This window comes from Thunnus thynnus, chromosome 11, assembly GCF_963924715.1.
Source record: "Thunnus thynnus chromosome 11, fThuThy2.1, whole genome shotgun sequence".
Lineage (NCBI taxonomy): Eukaryota > Metazoa > Chordata > Actinopteri > Scombriformes > Scombridae > Thunnus > Thunnus thynnus.
In genome coordinates, this window is record NC_089527.1 from 16,305,931 (window position 1) to 16,327,648 (window position 21,718).

General features: G+C 39.5%; 2 protein-coding genes across 4 annotated transcripts in view; one reads left to right on the plus strand and one right to left on the minus strand.

Annotated features, from left to right (window-relative positions):
* Window positions 1-2,672: 2,672 nt before the first annotated feature.
* On the minus strand, window positions 2,673-7,251 carry LOC137192571 (CASP8 and FADD-like apoptosis regulator). Its single transcript, XM_067603366.1, has 9 exons — window positions 6,596-7,251; window positions 6,387-6,492; window positions 6,073-6,208; window positions 5,562-5,611; window positions 5,395-5,464; window positions 5,162-5,208; window positions 4,989-5,067; window positions 4,090-4,576; window positions 2,673-3,942 (listed from the first exon to the last, which is right to left on the minus strand). The coding sequence occupies exons 1-9, from the start codon at window positions 6,889-6,891 to the stop codon at window positions 3,813-3,815; spliced, it is 1,401 nt and encodes a 466-aa protein (XP_067459467.1). The 5' UTR covers window positions 6,892-7,251; the 3' UTR covers window positions 2,673-3,812.
* A 2,521-nt stretch (window positions 7,252-9,772) lies between these two features.
* The window catches only part of LOC137192573 (hyccin 2-like), a 45,530-nt gene continuing 33,584 nt past the window's right edge, over window positions 9,773-21,718 (plus strand). Inside the window, exon 1 of one of the 3 annotated variants that reach the window (XM_067603367.1) lies at window positions 9,773-10,252. The gene's annotated coding sequence lies outside the window, so the exon portion shown is untranslated. Of the gene's footprint in view, window positions 10,253-10,288; window positions 10,617-21,718 lie in introns of those variants that run through there. The other 2 variants (XM_067603372.1, XM_067603369.1) reach the window with 2 other exon arrangements.

The window sequence follows — 21,718 nt, forward strand, 5'->3', positions numbered from 1 at the left end:
TGACCACGATTGGCTCCAAACTAGTTGTGATGTCACAAATCCTGCTCTTGAACCCACCCAGAGAAATTTTCCATCTTCAGCAGATAAATGTGAAAACAGCCTTCCACTGTCAAACTCTGCACATACATCACTCTGCACAGTGACGTTCAAACCAACTGTAGGATAACCAACAACAACTAGAAAATGCATTTCCTGCGGAAAATGCGTGTGAATGCCGACAGCTGAAATACATCGCAAAGCATCGCTGAAAATGCAGAAACCTGAAGCAATTTTTAAAAATCTTTTAGCACCACCTATAGGTGAAATTGTATCAAATGCTATAAACTTGTTCAGCATCCCCACCTGTACAACTTTGCTGAATTTGGTTAATATGGAATATTACGTTAAAGAGATATGGCATTTAATAGTGGAATGGTAGTGTTTTACTTATGACTACAAGACTATTGTTTCCATGCTTCAATATGTCCTGCATATTCTCATGGAGAACTTGTGTACCAAGTTTCCTTTTATTAAAGACAACAGAATTGTAGAAATGTCATGTTATAATATTACAGTAGTGCCCCCTGTAGGTATAATTGTATCAAAGGGTACACACTTGTGCAATGTGGCTGTATGTACAACATTCCCATATTTGGTTGCAACTGAGTTTAGCATTGAAGAGTTATAGCCCGGTCAGTGCATCAGGCCATGCCTTAAGAAGTTTGGTAACCAATTACAGACACACAGTAAGTGATGCTCAAAAACGAACTCATACGTTTTGTTTGGGGTCATCTAAATATAGTATGTACCAAGTTTGGTGAAGATTAGATGAAATATGTGCCAAAAGACACAAAACATGTGTTTTGCAAAAAATCCAAAATGGTGAAAAAATTTCCAAGCACAAATGGGCGTGGCCTATGTCAGTCGGATCAACTTCCAAGGAACACACTGTCGTTTTGCCAGGCTAATGAATTATTAGCCAAAAACTTTAAACACGTAATAACTGACCACATGGTGGTGCTATAGGTACGATGTTTTAATGCATTAAGCATTTCCACATGCGACAGCTTTCCATGAAGGATGAATACTTAAGCAATTTTAGTTTTTGAGATATCAACTTTCAAACATTCCTCCCATAGACTTTCCATTATATTTTTTAATATTTTAAAAATGTATATAAAATATCTTGAAAATGCTAGAAAGAAGAAAAATCATATCATAAATGTCCTTAAAGAGCTGAACATTTTGATATTTGAATTGTTTATGTAGCTGAAAGTATGCAGAAGTAGTGAGCAATTGAAAAACCCACGGAAGAATAAAAATAAAACTTTGAAGAATATACATACATAGTGTGTACATAGAGCAGAGCATCTTACAGTATGTATCTGTATAAAGCATATTTACTGTATACTATAAAAAGCAAGTGAAATGCTGTAATATGAAGCACTACAGTAAGTACACAGTATTATAGTACAGTGCACATTGTTGGATTATTTACCTGTTCTGTCTACGAAATATTTGAATGATCGAGGACACAGTTGTTCTCCCAGCATTTGGCTGCACCCTTTGACCGGCCGAGGCCACTGTAAGGCCATGATTGAGAACATGGACCACAATTGTGGCCGTTATTTCTTTGGGAACTTGACTATGTCCTTGGCCTCTTCTACCTCTTCCTCTGTTTCGCCTCCCTACCCTTTTCCATGCAGCCTCACTCCTCTTCTTCAGTAACACTGTGTTGTGCTCTGTCTATTTATGTTTGCCAATTAAAGGTACATGAGACACACCTCTCAGCTATTTCAGAGAACTGGTTGATCATTGGTTGATCTAACATTTCACACATTCCCCTTCATTAGTGAAAGTCAAGATTCACCTGAGAGCAATTCATCAATTCAGGACACATTTACAAAATAGAAATAGAAATGCGTAGAAAATATGCTTGACAGATTATGATAATTGGTTCAACCATTTTGCATGTGATGACTTATACAATGAACTAATGCCTAGATCTTTTGGGGGGTAAGACTATTCAACAGAGAACCAGTACAATACATTGTGATCAACATGATATAAGCAATTAATAATGTAGGAAACAGCAGACGTTTGTACATCATCATTTGCAATTTGTTCAAAAGAATAAGAAATTGCTTTTATGATGTGCACAAGTGACTAGATGATGTGGAAGTTGAACAAGTAGTTTTGAGAATTTCAATTCTCATCTGAGAAATGTACCAAAGTGACTGCGAAAAACTGTAAATAATTTTAAGAGAAATGTCAAAGTGCTTCACATAAAGTGATGAGAATAAAATTTTAACTCACTATTAAATGCAGCCAAATTGTCTTATGTAACATGCATGTCATGGATTTTTTTTTTTTTTTTTTCATTCATGGGGCAGTGACCGATGAATTTTCTGAAACTTGGCTGTAGTTTGGTTGGGTTGTGGCTTGATACCCTGATAACCTGAAGACACAGGTAAACAGACAGAGATGAAGAGGAGGGTTCCATAAAGCAAAGAACAAATGGGAGCAGATCATCTCATTGGAGGTTTGATCCTGCTTACTGAAGCTCAGTTACAATCATAACTCCATTTTGTAAAGACAAAAGTGTAAACAAATACTTACAAGTTTAGGAAATTATTCTATTTGTATTAGTTGTGGCTTTACAAAAGGTGGAATGATACTACTGACACTGAACATAATGTCACACATATTTTATTAGTCATTATTTAGATACAGTATATATTAACTTTATTGTGGTGTAGCAAACATAAACAGTAGAATAACAAACATTTAAAGTGAAAAAAATCCACGGCAAACACAAAAGTCTAAAGACACTGAAATGCATAAATACATTAAGTAGCTTTCAAATTACTTGAGGTACAAATTGTTTGACTATATTGTTAAGTTTGTTTTAAATCATAAAAAATAGCTGCTCTTTGTTAAATTTACACTTAAATCTTAAATTTTGTCAGTACCCTTTAAATGTAATAATATAGCAGTGCCTAGAATTAATTGCTATTTTGGAAACTGGCATCTCATATATGTTAATATTAATATAAAAAGTTATGTTTATTTACATGTCGCTTTTCAAAAACAAGTTACAGAATGCTTTATAAAAAAAGACAAAAACTACAAGATGCATGAATCAGAGTGAAAAAATCTGAATTAAAAATCAAATAAAAATTACAAATTTAAAAGTTTTTGTAAATAGACAGATAGGTAGATAGATAGATAAATATCATATATAGTGTTTATAACAGTCTTCATCATCACAAATTCTTTTCATATTTCAACACAGGGTTAAAAAAACAGTAATACTGACAATGAAAACTTTACAAGCATGGACTATGTCTCCATACCTGCTTTAGCTGCACTGTGTATGGCAAGAAAAAGGCTATTCACATTAATGCTTCAAAAGACAAGTTACATACAATATAATTTAAGTGTAAAATAACAGGTTTTAATTATGCTTTTTATTGAGCTAAAATCTTTGTCTTGGGTTGTTTTTAACTACTTCCTGTTATTGTTGTTTTGTTTTGTGCGCATATTGTTTGTATTGGTTATCGAACTATTAAAAATGTACAAATTACAAATACATATTTAGTGACAATATCCAAACATTAAATAAGTACACTTCATAACAAGTACTTACTTAAGTTTTGCTCCTTCATCTGTGAAAATAAATTTAAGTGTTTTGAGTTTATACAACCAGTAGGTGTCATAGTAGACACAGTAAAAAAAAACCAACAACAGGTTCTTCTCTGGCAAGGGGTAGGCTATGTATAGATCTGATTGACAGTATTGAGGGTTTGGTGAAAGTGATGGTAATAAATCCTCTATTGTAAGTAAAGCTCTTTCCTTAGAGTATGTTTCAGTTCGATGTGGTATTCCTCTCCAGGATTCCTGCGGTTATGTTCATAGACGGCCCCATTCACCTCGGTATGAACATGGAAAAGAGATGTTTTCCTGTCGGAACACAAACAATAGTTTAGTCCTGTACATAATAAACTAAATATAACTCACATGGAAACTGTACAACTCTAACCAGAAGAATGAGATGATGAATTTATGAATTTAGCTCAAAAAATGATGCTTTTGGTTGTTTGCCTGTACCTCCTCTGGCCCTTGTGTAAGGCATCTGTCAGAGCCTTCAGGTAAATGGAGCGATGATAACCTTGCTGCAGGTGATGTTCATCCGTCCAGCAGTGACTCCAAAACACGTCTGCATCTGTAGGAACTGAATTACAGCCATCTGTCTCCAGATCCTCATCCCGATGCTCCATCCTGGCAGAGGGCTGGAACTCGGGGACACCGTACCTCTGGATGAAGAAGAGTTTGGGTTTGCCAGCCAGCATGGGGCACGCATCCGCATTGAAAAGACGTCTGACCATGTCAAGATGTAGACCCGCGCCGTACGAGTCTGTAGCCAGGAGATGACTGGCCGTGCCGCGGCTAATGATGCAGCAGACGAAGCCATCGCCTCCATGGTTTTCTCTCTGTCTAAAAATCCCTCTGAGAGTTGAAAGAGTGTCATCCACACTCAGCAATTTGTGGAGGACCACATTGAAGTGAAGAGTCTTAAATGTATCTTCCAACATCTCTGAGGGAGTAAGGAAAGATGAAACCATGCATATAAGTTTTACCCTGATGGAAAGTCACTAAATAAATAAATAAAACATTATCATACCAGGGCTGCTACTAAAAAAGTGGCTTAAAATGTCTTCTTTTGCCCAACCAACAGTCCAAAACCTCAAAGATATCAAGTTTACTATTAAATGAGACAAAGAATAGTTTCAAATCCTCACAAATGAGAGGCTGGAACCAGGGAATGTTTATATTTTTTCCTTCATGAATGAATAAAATGATAAATCAACTATGAAAATATCTGCAGATTAATTTTCTGTCAGTGGACTCATCAATTAATCGACTGGTTGTTTCAGCTCTAATCCAAAGCAAACATAATTATTCAGTAGTATATTCTGATTGTGGGTACAAAGTGTTTTGTGTCTCACCTCCATCATTACCAACACAGTCTATGATAACACATACTCCTCTGGGGTCAGTGTTAAATTTGTACCCATCTAGTGGACTCTGCAACACAAAGGAGCAAGAAGAAACATTTCATTAATGCACGTAAATTGCTGCTGAAAAACACAACAAAGAAAGTTATCAGCACATACTTTACCTGATAGTTCTGCTCTCTGTATGCAGGCATTGGTATGTTTTCAGTAGCTGAAATGAAAGTGATGATAAGAAGGTCAACACTACAGTGAAATGCACTGATAGAGCAGGGGCTTTCCAACTCTACTAGGTAAATATAACATAACAATTGCCAATAGCAGTTCCCTTGTCCTGAAATGGGTATTGTGACATTTCTCTGCTAAGCACTTTGGCCTTTATAATTCGCTAATGCCTTACCAATGTGGAGGGACTGTCCCAGTCTTGTTTGCCGTGGAGAATGGGAACTGTTTGTGGTGGGGGTCTGAAACTAAAGAGCAGATGTTTTTCAGAAGTATTAATTTCATGAGACAAAAAAAAATATATAAAAAAAATAAGCATGATCTTTTATACACTGTCTTACTCACAGGAACTCTGAGCCTTCGCTGTTGACACGAACATTGTTCTGATGTTGCAGCTGTGAAAAGGTGTAAACAGAGAGAAATACAAGTAAATATAAGTAATAATTTTAGGTACTTTGTATACTGTTTGTGTTATTTGTTCATAAAAGTATGAGTTAGTTAATGAGCTGACTGTACTTTTTAAACATGCATGCTTTAGGATCAATGTACATGTGAATTTACAGTACTTCGTGGGGATCAAATCATATGTTTCCTGTGCCAGGTATTCTACTTTATTCTTCTTTATCAGCTCACTTCTCTACATTTTTCCTATCTAAATAATATGTAAAAATGTCATACTTGACATTCCTTTTACTGTAAGTATGAATATTATAAATAGCTCACAAGTCCCACATATGAGTTTCATTTCACATTTTCTCATGGGGCATTTTCTTCCATGTGATTAATTAATTCTGTATACATTTGAGTCATTCAGTGAGTCATTCAGTATTAAAAGGCACACGGGAAATACACTCACCTGTTGTCTTGTACATATTTACTTTTTTGGCTAGGTCGACCCTGCCGATGTCTCTTAAGCATTCCTCTACAAAGTCCACCTGTTCAGATGAAACTTTATCCAGCTTCTCTAGTTCAGTAATTATGTCCAGGAAATTCTGTCACACAAGAGAGTGGGGTTTCTTTTCAGAGTGTAAAAGAAGCAACATGTCTGTGGTATGCAAAACGAAAAAAAAAAGGTTTTGACATTTTATGGGGGGGGTGGGAAGAGGTCACCAACCCCCCCCCCCCCACCCACCCACACACACAGGAACCAGTGTACAGTCATTCTTTCACCTTTGCCTTGTCCATCCTCTCTCGGGGGACCGTGCCACCTAACAAGAATTTCACACTGTCCAGATCTTCACTGGCCATATCCTCACTTATATTAGCCATCAGTACTCTGCAGTGAGGAAGACAATGGTCATTCAAAAGAGCCACATGTATGTTAACTTGGCTTGTTAGACATATTTAGCATTCATCACATATCTTAAAGCATATCTCACCTGAATCTTGGCAGAACTTCCCTGTACTTCAGACTCCTCTCCACCTCGTCCCTGCTGATTCTGAACACCTTCCTCAGGATATCAAAACGTCTCAACTGCAGTACGAGCTCTGCCAGAAACAGGCGACCGTCCTCACAGCTCGTCGCTTTAGACCTCAATATTTCCTTCAGAAAAGTCACACTGTCGTCCGTGTCCAAGTTTTCACACAAGTAGAGGAGCAAACTGCGTTCACTGCTGCTAAGAGACTCGGCTATTAGATTAATATCATGAAGCAGATGTCTGTCTTGAAGAGCCATGGACGCAGGAAGACGATGACCTAATGATGATTGACAAATAAGGATCTTTCACGGTTGATCAGTATGCCTACAAACCGGATCGGATTAAATACTGCGTTAGATTTGAGTTCCGTATGCTAAACTATCATGAAAGTACGTAATTTAGGCCTAAAGGAAAAACAAAGGATTACTGAGAGAGCCTATCTTTTAGCGTCGAAAGTTGAGCACAGACGCGGACGATCTGAAGAGGAATTGAGATTAAAAACAGTGATGACACCACTTCTAGGGGAAGAAACTCTCAACCATAAAAAAAAATTTGAGGCGTTTTAGGTATTTCTAGAGTGGGCGGTTATGGGAAGTGAAAGTGAAACTAACAGAGGCGGATGTGCTACACTTAACCCCGTCCGTGATGTAATGTAATGAAAAGGCGTTTCCACGCGCGCGCGCGCACACACACACACACACTCACACACACACACACACACACACTTTTAATATTTTATTTTATTAAAGTATTGCTTATAAATATATATAAACATATATTATATAATAATATACGTTGTAAGCTATTGCTTTATTAATTATTATCAAATTATTAATAAATCATTTTCTAATGCTTTGTAGACCAATTATAAGCAATTTAATAACTCCAAATGAATTCCCCTTCATTGGTCTCTGACCACTTATTTCTAGAGAAGGACTGCAGATGGACCAAAACCCATCTACTGACAACCTGATGGATTCAAACTCTTAGAAAGTAAGAAACACAGGAGCATTTAAAAATGAATTACCAACATTTATAACTGCATTATTACCAAATAGAAAGAATAAACACCAACCAGGGATTTTTCACAACCTGGCAACTCAATATTTGTTTGTCTTATTATATTATAACGTATTTTTAAAGCATTATTACATTATCTATTAAACTTAAACCATTTAGCCTGTTAACCATTAACAAAACTTAGACCTTTAGACCTTAAAACTTTAGACCTTATCATACAGCTTCTAGTAGGGACACTGATCATGTATACCTGAAGAAATAGAAACAGACTGAAACAACAACAAGGCCACAGTATACACAGTATAACAGTATACAAAATAATTATAATAAAAAAATATGTACATGTACATAAATAAAAATAAATATACTTAAAGAAAAATATCTTTACATTCCAGCAGACAATATATTAGGTTTCAATCAGATAAACAGGATACAAACATTGCAAAGAAGTGAAGAGTGCAAGGAGTGCTGAGATAAATATTAAATGTTAAAAAAAAAAGACATGTTACTTTTATACATATAGTAGTTATGTTCAGTATATTCAGCCTGTTCAAATATACAGCAATGAATGAGATGTACTGCACATTTTGTAATTTAAACTAAGTATGTATTATGTGTATGTACAGTGGGTATAGTGTTACAGGGTTATTGCACAGTGACTGAATTAACTGTTCATAAGATGACCCATGTGGTAGTAAAGATAATTAAATAAAGAAATAACACAAAGTCTTTGTTAAAACACTTGAAACTGCAACATAGCATGTCAAAGTTTTTTTTCCTGGCTGTTGTATACCAGCTAGTTTTGCAGTGAAATTATTGGTAGGTTTACAAAAGCATAATCCAACCCATCCTGATGTACTGTTCCTATCTCCAACAAAAACAAACTTACCAGGATCTGCCTCCAGAATCATCCCCTCCCAACCTCTCAGACACGAACAACAGAACCGTCACACGCCTTGCACTCACAATAGTGAACGACAGCGATCACCCCTTTCAATCCACACTTCACACTACTGCCTTCAGGCCGTAGATACAGGACTCTGAAATGGAGAGCTTGTTTGGCAGAAGTTTTGTCCCTTCTGCCCTAGTAGCACTAAACAAACCGCCTCACTGACCTTGTATAGAGCCAGCCTTATCTGTATGTGTGTGATACACATATATGTATTGGGATACAGGCAGGGATGAATGTTATATGTATGTATCTGTATGTATATCTGTACAGTGAGGTGTGGTTATCTGTATGTGTCTGTGTGTATGTACCTATGTACAGGCTGTGAAAAACAAATTTCCTGCAGGATAATAAAGACTAAATGGTAAAACTTTATAATAAGGGTACAAATAATAAGCTTAAGCAATTCTCAACTAGAAGTCATGATGATTTGATGCATGAAATAATGCTGGATGTATAATGAATTCCTGTTGTTTACCATTAACAAATGATCAAGTCACTATGACTTTATGTGATTAGTTTACACATAATCGATTGTTAATTAATGAATGTTATTTCACAGTTTCATACATTACAGTTTTGTACCTACAGTTACTGTGGCAGCATTGTTCAAGCTGATCATGTCTGTCTCGTGTTGCTAGCTTGCAAATGTGGTATAAATAGCATCAGGTCATGCAGCAACATGTAGATGATTGCATCTTTTGATCGGAGAAAACAGCAGCTTCATAGAGGCTGATCAAATGCATGGGTATAAAATGCCCTTTACTATAACTGGAATTCAGCTAATTTGCTGGCATATCAATTAATGTATGAATTAACATTCAGATAAGATTTCAGTATATCGTGATATGGCATAAGTGTTGCCTGGTTTTAAAGGCTACATTACAGTAAAATGATGTAATTTTCTGAACTTACTAGACTGTTCTAGCTGTTATATTATTTGCCTTTACCCACTTAGTCACTATATTCACATCACTAATGATTATTTATCAAAAATCTCAGTGTAAATATTTTGTGAAAGCACCAATAGTCATTCCTGCTATATTGTTGCAAGCAAAAATATATATAGTGATATTCTGATTTTATCCATTACTTAAGTGAGTGGTTTTCAAACTATTTCACGTCAAGGACCCCTAAACTGACACAAATTAGACCCCCATCTGATAAGACTTTTGCTATTAGATCTTTTATTACAGGAGGTGTATGAAACCTATGTCCAAAGTGGTCATACATTCTGTCATTGTGTTACTTATGAACACTTTGGGAATCACATACATGAGCTGTACCCTTATAATAAAGTGTTACCGACTATATCTATCTCTAAATGTGCAGCTCTTCTCCTGATCATGAGTTTTCCGACAGCCTTGAATGTGTCAGTCCTGCTCCCCCTGCAGGTCGTCCCAGCTTTCTGCTCTTTCTGCTCAGCAAAGCGCACTTGAGTTCCGCTCAGTCTGACCAATCGTGTGGCGCTGTGGCTCATCAGCACCATTGCAGTGTGGAGAGATCATCCGGAGGTGCCGCCGCTCTCAGTAACAGGGATCATTTGGAGGAAAGATACTCGACCTGGGTGACCGCTCCCGGGCAAACACCACCCCGTGCTTCCCCGACACAGTCACGGCGTGACATTGACACAACAAGCTTCACTCCGGGTGAGTATTTAGTTATTTGATAGCTGGCAAAACCACTCCGGATTTTCCAGGTAGTCGCAGTCAAGGGCTGCTGCTGACTTTCATCAGCACTGTGGTGTTGATGGACACCCGCGGTGAGGAGGCTCTAACGTCCAGTGCTAAGTGTGTTTTGGTTGAGGGGACTTAACACATCAGATGCTCAGGCGTTGAAGCCGAGGCAGACAGCCGCCTCGGCCTGGTCACGACGGAGGATGAGGATGTCCACCAGCAGCTGCCATGCAAGCCGAGCTAAGGTAGCTAACGTTGCTGGCGTGTGGGCTCAAGCTTTCGTGGCAGTGCTGTAACATACGTCAGCTAGCAGTCAACTAACCGTCCAGATAACACGGTGAGTTAGCTTGCTACAGCGGTAGGTAACCTAAAACGACAGGTTTAACTTAGGTTGTGTTGCGACTCAACGTTAGCCGCCACATATATCGTCTTGTAATATATATATACAGTTTTTTTCCAATGGGTTCTTTACAATTGAACTCCACAAATGTTCATATAGTACTAAGTAACGGTTAAGTAACGTTAGTTTTGGTGTAGAGAAGTTAAATAATCACCGTCTTGTACAGCAGTAGAGCTGAAGTCTTTGCTATATTGCCATCTGACCTTAGTGGCCAGTTTGTGACTCATGTTTTTTGGCTGGCTGGGTAGTAGTTAGTTGTCATATCGTCATGTCTGTGATTATCAGTACCGTGGTGGTTAAATATGAACACTACATATGTATGCATACATGTTTTGTTTGGTGTGAGCAAATAACTTGTGCAATAGTTGCCTCAGTCCACACGGGCGAGAGTGCAAAGTGCATGGATAGTTTAAGAGCATCAGTATGGCTTATTAATTCAATTCAGTTCAATTTTTTATTTGTATAAGCACCATCTTTTACAAAAGCAGTTCAAAGTACTTTACATGAAAACAAAATAAAACAGCAAAAATGTGCCTATAAACAGAGACATCCATGCATGCATACACATACTGTATATACACACACATACAAACATACATGCTGTACAAATCCGGTGTGTTTGTTTAAGTAAATGCTTAACTGAAAAGGAAGGTCTTTAGTTTGCTTTTAAAAGAACACAGTGTAAGTCTAAGATAAGCAGGTAGACAGTTCCTTTATTTAGGTACATAAATGCTGGATGCCATCTCACCAGACTTTGAAAATGTTCTAGGCACATGGAGGAGATTTCCACCTCGTGACCTGAGAGATCAGCTGGGACTGTAAACTTGACAGCACGTCTGAAATGCACTGTGGAGCCAGACCATTAAGATTAAGATTTCTTTATTGACATTTATCAGTACTCACATACATTGAAATGAAATTGATCTTCTGGCATTTGACCCATCCTATACACACACACACACACACACACACACACACACACACACACACACACTAGGAGCAGTGGGCAGCTGCAGTGCACTGTCCGGGGACCAACTCCAGTTCTTTTTGCCAGTGCCTTGGTCAGGGGCACAGACATGAGTATTAACTCCTAACATCCATATCGTTACCCTAACATACAGATAGTGGGAGGAAACCGGAGCACCCGGCAGAAACCCACGCAAACATGGGGACAACATGCAAACTCCACACGGAAAGGGCCCGGGATGGTCAGGGTTTGAGCCCAGGTTCAGTGCTAACCACTGAGCCGTGCTGCTGAATTAATTAAGTGCCAGATTAATTAAGTGCTTTGTAAACCTAGAGGAGGATTTTTAAGCTTTTCACTCAGGTATATTTCAGCCGGGGAGCTGTTTTAAAATATGAATCAGAATTAACTATACTCTTGACAAGTTGGACAAAGTTACCAGAAAACATCTCTCTTTACAACGACAACAGCATTCATTCAGTCTCCTTATCTCTACCAAACCAGCTTTTTAGAGCTAAGGGTAGCTTTCTTCTGCTAGGTTGCTTTCTAGTTGATCATTTATTGTTGACACACTGCTGATTTTAATACGGACATCCGTGAATAAAATGTCACTTTGGGTGTTATTGGTCATGAAAAATAAGCCAACCCTCAAATAACGGCATCATGGGCAAAGATGTAGAGCTGAAGATCCAGATAATTCCATGCCATCTGCTGCTCATCCTCAATCATCATCCCCCTCTCTCTTCCTCCTCCTCCCTTGCTCTATCTCTGCCACCATGTGTTTTGGGACTAGGCTATCATCAGCGCTGCGGTCTATTTTAGACAGAAAGTCCATTTACCCACTTAATCTGTGTCTCTGTCTCCAGGAGCTGAGTTTCTTCTATTGCTCAGTTTAAAAAAAAAAAAAGGCAGCGTATTCAGTTACGTGATGAGCAGAAGGCTCTAAAAATGTATACAATCATATTATGTAGTTCATTTATTGATTAGTATACTGCAGTCTCATGGTCATGTGCTGGGTAAAACGATTAAGCTTGGATTCACTGGAAGCTGAGGTCAACTCTTGTGAACTTTGTGCGAGTGTATGAGCTGATTAATAATGCACAATATTGTCGTTTGTTGGTCACACGTCCGCCGCAGTTGTGAGATTACCGAGACCGCTATAAACCAAAACAAATCTAACTCTATTGGGCTCTAGAGTATGTTGCCTCCCTCCCACCTATGGTGATGCACACGCCTAAGGGATCAAAGCTGTAATTAGCATGCCATGGATTAGCAGTGGGGACTATTTTCCACTGTACTCGCCCCCACAGAGCTAGAGGATCACACGGGCAGCCAACCCCCTTGTCCTTCCCCTTCTACCAATGGTGAAAATGTGAATTGCCATGTTTATTGTTGTCTCTTCAAGGCCAAACAAACAAGAGACCCCACAATTGTGCATTTGGGAGTTTGTACGTGTATACAGCATTTCTTAAATTGATTGCGTATTTATTTTACTTTGTTTGCTGTTATTCAGCATCTAAATTGGTTCTTGATGTACTTATAAGTCGCCAATGGAGTTATTATAGCCGTGTTGCGTGCAGATAGTCTTGAGTATCAGTTGGATATGTTGTTGGCATGCAGAGAGAACTGTGGTGCTGCTGACTCACTGCACTGCCAGGTATGAGGTCTGTCTGTGTGTTGGCTGGATACATGATGTACAGTATGTCCCCACCCAACACCCCCCCCCTCCATCGTGCTCAGCGCCTTGTCTCTCAGTCAGCCAAACAAGAGTTCATACTGCTTCTCTCTGGGGCTCCAAAGAGGTGGAGTAACATAATGTCAGTGTGTACTCTCTGTTTGTAAATGAATCAATGCTTTCAAAGCTGATTGTGCAACAAGGTTCGGGAAGTTTGCAACAGGGTATATTTCCCAAGCTAATGATGGTATTATCGCACAGGCAATTCTGCAATGTGCAATATACAGCAGGAGGGAGACTTATGTTTCATCACAATATATGGCAAATAATTTGGAAAAAAAAAAGTATATATGAGATATTGTATCGCAACAGACGTGAACGTATCACGACGTATCAGACTGAACAGTGTACAGTCTCAGAGGGCAACGCATTCATTATTGATCAATCTCTAGCAAATAGTAAAAAGTGCCCATCACAGCTTCCCCAGAGCCCAAGGTGATATCTTCAGATTGCTTCGCATTACAAAACCCGAAGTATTCAATTTACGATAACTTTTTTTTTTTTTTTTTATGGAAAAAGCAGCAAATCCTCACATTTCAGAAGCGGGATCTTGTGAATGTTTTAACTTTTTTTTCCCTGATAAATGACCAACCAGAGTGTCCCTCAGGAAATTGTTGAGCTGGAACGCTGCTCAGATCTAGCTGCATCTTGTCTCATTTTAGATGACATCCAAAATAATATCCATACGTATTAGATACAGTAAAGTATATGTATCTTTCCCTAAAGTTTGGTGTTTTATATACATTTTTAAGATCTTAGCAGAGGTGGTCTTTGTTCTGTTTGTAGCACATTAGGTACGTTGATAAGTTGCAGCTGTGTCAATCAGCTTGACCAGATAGTGTAATTTGACATGCTGACATGCAACTGCTTAAACAGAAGGAAAATAAACATCCTGCTGTTGACCTGAACACAATTTACATGTGTGTCAGTATGTATCTGCATTTGGAGAAGGAACACAAGCTCTGTATTTTACAGCTTAATATGGCAGCATGATCAGTGTGTTTAAGCCAAGATAATAGGTCATCATCCTGTCAGAGCCACAGTTCTCTGCTGGGCTTTACCTTCCTGTCGGTCAGCTGTCCGCTCTCTTGCTCAGCTTGCTGGTCACGACTCAGTGCCTGTCTGAAGTTGAACAGATGCCAAAGCCCGGTTGATTCCAGGAGCCTTTGAATTATAGCCAGTTATTTGTTGTTGTGATATGATGGAAAATATGTGGAAGGAAAGTGGAGGCTTTTGCTGAAGGAAGCCATGAGAGATGTGCACTGGAGAGTGAGGCATCTGTAGGGTTGGGTATCGTTTGAGTATTATCGATTCCAATTCTGCTTATTGATTCCGGTTCCTATCGATTATCAGTTTCAATTCCAATATGGTAAAAAAAAGAGGTCAAATGTTTACATAACAACAAAAAATATTGTTTCTTTTAAGTGTTTACTTTTGATGTCATCATTAAAATTTAATTTTTTTTAACTGAACATTCACAAAGTAAATACATACAATAAACATATATGTACACAGTAAGTACAGACATTTTCTTGTGGATGCTGTGGTATTTCATTTGCCAAAGACAACAGTGTGTCGCAGCTTGGTATCCCTGGCTCTACTGGAGGTGCTAGCGAGGTGCTAGTGCTGGCTGATGACACACGCAAGCTAGGAGACCGCAAGACATCAAACACTGAACATTCTTTTAGATCGACGCCGTGCTGCCTTAAATGTTTGGTCAAATTTGATGTGCAACCTGACTTACAGCTAATTAGCTTCCCTCATGCACTTTGCCTTGTCGTTTTCTTTAATAAAGTGAAGCCACACTTTTGAGTGTTTACTGCAGTCCATCTTTAACTAATGTCGGGACGTTAGCCGTGCATGCTCGTATTGAAACAAATCGACATGCTGTTGCATTGATGCTTGACGTTGACAGTATGGGTGTAATGGTTCATGTATTCATCCTGAACCATTCGGTACAGGATGTTCGGTTCAGTATGTGACTTTCCTCGGTTTGGCGTGCTCCCTGACCCAAACAATTACTCAAAATAGTTCAATAATCCACTTACTCCGATGTGTGGAACAACAATTTTAGTGCTTGAGTTCCTCCCAGACCGTTTTGGCAGTGCACCACTTAGCTGTAGCATGTGGCTAGCATGCTCATGGATGTACGCTCGCCAACTTAGCCAAGTTACGCTGGTTACCCACGTTCATGTAATGTCGCTGCTGTCATTATTATTAAAATATGCACCATTATCCTAGTATTTAAATGACATCACTTCTCCCCCTCCCCTCTCTGTGACGGTTGGCTTTTCACTCCGCCTTTGACTGAAGCTGTTCGGAACAACTTAACACATTTGATTTCCGACTTGGTTGGTCAGCACGTCGTAAGACCAGTTCTTAGTGACCATAAATCAGCATAAAACAGCTGTCAGCAGCGGTCCTGACTCTTTGCAGGAAACATAGGGGTCTTTTTTCTTTTCCAGTTCAGCACAACTTAACTTTGTCAGTAATAGTTTTGGCCAATGAGCCAATGTTGGATGGTTATATTTTTCAAAATAAAGGGGCAAAATATTTCTCTCTTCCTTTCTTTTTTCCCTGCTGTACTGACCCCAAGCCAAACTGTGACCCCAAAACCAAGTTACTCACTGAACCATGAATTTTGTGTACTGTTCAAACCCTAGTAGACAGGTCCTGGCAGATAGCCATGTCCTTGCAGATATGTAGTCTTTGTTTGCAGTAATAAAGGGTTATCGCATTTAGGAACCAATAGGCAGAGCCAAAATTCAAATTTTTTTATGGGTACCCGGTTTTTGGCATTTTGGATTCAGTTCTAATTTGGAACCTGTTTTCGGTTACCAACCCTGGACACCTGTATACAAATGTGATCCTTTGCATTTAGTGAGGCCTAGTCATTAACACAGCCAACGTACTTGGCATTGTTTGTTAGTTTGCTTTGGAATAAGAGGAAGGAGGATTTGGAAAAGTACACAACCTCGCTGATCAAATATAGTCAATGTCAAATGCCTAAATGCAGCAGTTTGCAATGCACAATTCTTTTTTTTTTTACGTGTCTAGGTCCTAAAAAAATTGGGAGTGTTTTAGTGTCTCATTGGCAAGGGAAAATCTGGCCGGGGCTTGATGGCTAATGCTTATTAACTTGGCTACAGTTGCTTGCTAGCAGTAATTTCTTAGTGTCTGCTGCAGTGCAATGGAAGGAGCCAAAATGTAGCCCACATTATTGTTGTTTTTCATACAGTACTGTAGGAAACTGTTTGATCTAATAACTGTTATGAGTCTCTGGGGTGGGAGAAAGTTGAGAGGCAAAGCTCTCTGGCTTGTTTTTTTTGGTATTAAGCAGTTTTGCAAGCCCCCCCCCGGCATCTGAGGTGGCAGTGCACACATGCACCCCCTCTCTTATGTGTCCCCCTTAGTTGATCCATTAGTCATCCAGGCTGTGCTCTCAGGCCTTTGGGCTGCCCAGTGGTCTTGGCATGTCACGCAAGCTCAAGGTGGCCCATTGTTAGAAGTCTGCTGAGCAGCTTATTCAGTGCAGCATTTTCCTCCTTTTCTCTAGAGTAGAGTGAAATGTTTAGCTGTTCCCCCACACCATGCACACAGTGTCAGCAGCAGTGCTAAATACTGTAGGATTTGTGGTCATGTGTCTCGAACTTTCAGTGAACTTGTGACTGCTCAAGCTTTCATAAAAACAAAACCCTCCACTTTATGGGTCTTGTTTTACACCAGTTATTAGGTACACCTGCACAGCATAACACAACATAATGCAGCAGCCCCGCTGTAAATCTTACCTTTGTGAAGCTTGTAATGTTCAGTTTTTGTTGACACTGTGTCAGAGAAGTGTTGATTAACTGTGATGGTATTCTTTGAGGATGTAGCTGTTTGTGGTGTTACATTGGAGAGCATTATAATGATAGGTATTTGTAATGTTTTGTTTATCTCTACTTATATACTGTATATGAGGGGAATATTATATTAAAGTCCAACTGAAATTGCATTTTTTTGTGTCTGCTACAGGTTACACATCTGAAAAGAAACCAAAAGGGCGGACTTTATAATTTTTGGTTAGTGTGGTTTGGTTGGTGTAGTTCATGATGGCGCTCCCTAGTTTTGCAGTAATTCGACAAAATACTGTTAGTTATCCGTCACTTCGATGCAGCCAGTCAAATCTTTGCATAAAGAATTAATGTGGCGTTCTATCATAGAGCAGAGCAGATGGTCACACTGAGCCTGATGAACCTGCTACACAACACAAGAGCCACAGACTCTGAACAACAACCCACGTTAGCTTTCCTGCTAAAGTCTCCTTTTTTAACATATATGGACAAAGACAAGACATGAACACATGTCTTGCATTGCTAAAGCCACCAAACAAACCGGAGAAAAGTGCACCGCTAATGTCAGTTTGCAGGCTAGATAGCTAATTAGCTGCTGAGCTGTCGCACATTACACAGCATTTAAACATAGTGTTTCCCCCTATATTCATTCTGCAGCGGTACACCGCCGCTAAAATTTCACATGATCATTAATATCACTGGGCTACTAATGATTTTCACTTGCACACAGTGAGCATGATAACACCCTACGTTACCGTGGAATTGTTTTGAGTCCTCACTCTTCATTCTTCAAAGGACTTCTATGTGAAAGGTACTGTTATAAGAGTAGCGTAGCTGCTTTAAAGAATAGGGCAGTGCTTAATGTGTGTGCATAGGAAGTGTGTGGTCGAGCAAGAGCGTAGAGCGAGCGGCAGAAAAGTGATGGCGAATGCGAGTGGAGCAGAGGAAAAGGTTAGCAGTAAGTTGTCAATCTGGCAGTAAATGTACTGTACAGGCTGCAGTGTGTCAGTTAATAAATGCTGCAGTTTGTAAAGAACAAGACAAGTCCCGTCTGTTGTTAGCCTAACCTGACCAGGCTCACTTAAGGTGGACTGACCTTTAAGGTGGACCAGCTATTCTCATTTTAGTGTCAATCTCAGCCGCTCCAAAACACAGAAATGTCTGGATGCTGAGTCTCTTCCGACTCAGCAGCCAGCCTAGGGGAAAAATAGGGAAAAAGCTGCCAGATGCAGGTGTTATGGTCCTTACTCTTAATCTACTCTGCAAACAACACAGTGTCTACACATGGTTTGTAGTTTCAGCGTAAGTTTGTTTACTTTGTCTCTTGTTCCCCACAGTGTAACCCCGGCACTCTGGCAGCCTGCCAGCAGCTGTCAATCAAACAGACACCAACACGCCCCTTCAGCCAGACAAAAAGGGGTATTTCTGATATTTCCCCAGAGATCCTTTTTCTTCCTTTTTTAATAATACAAAACTATTAACAATACATATTAAAAAAAACCTATTGTCCAAGTTTCAGTTGGACTTTAATAACATCTTTCAATATAAACTACTCTAATAAAACACCACCACTAATCACAGCTGAGACAATAACCAGAGTTGAATCAAGACTTCTCTGACAGTGTCAACAACTGAACATAATAACCTTCATGAAGATGGGATTTATTGCAGCACAGTTGTATTGAATCGCATTAGAGTGCACAAGTGTAAGTAATAAGGATTTCTGCCTCCACAGGAACATTTGTGCTGTGTGTATTATTGACACAAGTGCACTAGTTTGGAAAAGGCACCATAGTATAATGTACAGCATTATTTTTCTTTTTGTAAGGAAAGCATTGACTTGTGAAGACACTACAGCCATAACACTGAAAATTATAGGGCACAATACACGAGAGCTCGTCTTAAAATCATTCTGGATAAGAACAAAAACTAAATCCTTGAAATCTAACAAATGCCATAAGCGGTTATAAGTCAGCTTGTGCGACCTTGATCCCAGTATGTGAGGTTACTGTGGGGCATGATGGAAGCCCTCAATACCGCCAGCGTGCGTGTGTATGTTCCTATCCTGTACGTGGAGACGTGTGTATACACACCGAATTTGCATTGAAAGCACATGTGTTCCTCAGTTCGTGCAGAGTAGAGAAGAAGGAGGCAGGGTGCTGTTGGCATTCACCTGTGCTGTTTGTGTGTTGTGGCTCACACTGATTTTAATTGGTGGAACCCTGTGTGTGTGTGTGTGTGGGTGTGTGTTGGGGTGTGGGGGGGGGGGTGAGGGGTTGTTTGTGTGTGTGTGTGTGTGTGCTTAGTTGCAACACAGACCCATCCCAACACGTCTGGCCCTGCAGCTGCAGCAGAGCTAATTTTAGCCCAGGATGTGCGTACGCCTCAGTTCCCCTAGCCTGGCCTATGAGAGATGAGAGGAGGATGAGGCAGAAAGAGTAGACAATTTTTCACTCACTCTTGCACAGTCTGTGCACCTACCTCTTTCTTTCTCTCCTCCTGTATAGAGCCCTCCCTTTTTTTTTTCAGTCCTTCATTCACTCTAGCTAGAAACCTGTAGTATGTATTTTGTGTGCCCAAAGAATTCAGGTTTTTTGTGTGTCCTCGGGGCAGCACTATTGATTCACACAGGAACATATTGACTCTGGTCACTGTTGCCTGTCTGACGATGACCTTTACCCACCAAAAATCCTATCTGTCGAATGATGTCTGGCTGAGGTGCATGTGTACCTGTCTGCCTCCCTATCTATATAACCGTACATCGTCATCTTTCTATACAGACAATCCGGCAATAGAGGTCATTTTCCAGTGCTGTATTTGCTATTAATAAACCCCATTCTATTCCTGAGCAGACAGCCTACTCCACTGGTAAGTGGCTGGTTCTTATTACGATTTAGAGAGGCACAAGGATGGAGATTACAGTGGATTGGTTCACTGTGGTCAGGTATTAGAGTTAATCCTTCTACCTAGGGAAAGTGTCTGTAAAGTGTGTGTATGTTCCATGAAGAATGGCCCGCAAATGCACATGCACCAAAGTGGATAAGTAAAATTCCCCCGTGACTCTGTAAAATGTGATAGAGGAATATTCAGCAAGGCTGAGGAAACAAAATGTGTGCACGCACGTGTGTGTTTTAGTGCTTACTCATGCGTTTGGGCTTTGTCCCGTGTTTATGTGCAAATCAGCAGAATGAAACAAAACTCACAGTGGTCATGAAGCTGCCTTTAAAGATCCTGTAAACTCAATTCAGTTCAATCTAACCTTTTGATTTTCAGCATGGGGCAGTTGAACGGACCCATCGTGGAAGGTACATCTTATTTAAATCTCCCAAGATTTGTGTGCAGTTTATGAAAACAGCATCACAGTGTCGAAGCAGCAGGGGGACATCTTTAGCAAGACAAACATTGAAGTCTTGTAATGGCGCGCGTCCACCCTGCTGAAATATCCATGAGCAAGACTAAATCTCTCCTGGTCTGTATCTGACCCTGTGATCTGACCTCCCTCTTGCAGAGGTTAAACAAAGAAGAAATGTACCTACAGAGATTAATACATTTTCATACTCTCATGGTTGGATATTTAGTTCGTCATGGTCACACTGAGCAGAACTTGGAAGGAAGAAGGACGGAGTCAGAAGTGGAGCAAACAGAACAGGCACGGAGCTTGCTCAAGCTCAATAATTCATGCCTGATTGAGCTAAGCTGACCTTGAAAAATCCCCAGTGTTGGACTGTTGAAACCTGGCACTCTTCATTTAGGGCAGAGAGTAGAAGTTGAGATGGACAGATACAAACATACACAGTACATTTGCATTCTCCCTTTTGGTAAGCTTCTTTTTTTTTTCTTTTATTCTTTGATGCAATTTAGCAAAGTCATTTGCAATATTTCCAGAGCATTTGCTTTGGAAATTTGCTTTGCTTTGAATTTCATCACTGTTGTTCATATGCTCTTTATTTGACTTTGATTATATTTTTGTAGGATCTGTTTACATGTGAGAAAAGAAACATACAACTGTAGGTCATAGTAGTGGAAGCTTCCATAGTTGCTTGTGAGAAAAAAACTATATAAACACTGTACCAGACCACAGAAAAGGCAAATGATTAACTTCACCCCATGCCTGTGTGAGGTTACAGGGACTGAAATCAGATTAGTTTTTGACTCCCCTCACTCCTTTGCTGCCAAAACCTCTCACTAATCACACTCACAGTTTGCCAGAATCCGGTCTGATAATTTAACTCACAAATCATTTGTGTGTTTGGATTTCAGTTTTTATTACAAGTGCTGGTTCACGTGGAGTTCCCCAGTGGCATTGGTACCTCAACAAACAAATCACGAAAATGCAAAGCGTTTGGAGCGGTGGAGCAGATGACAGAAACTGTAGGTGTGATCACACTAGTTGTTCCAAACAGTCGATCCTGTGCTTGACTGTTTGGAACATTTCTTTATACTTCATGCTAAAAAAAAAAATATATATTGCACCCAATTGTCACATCCTCTGACTAATGTTACTGCA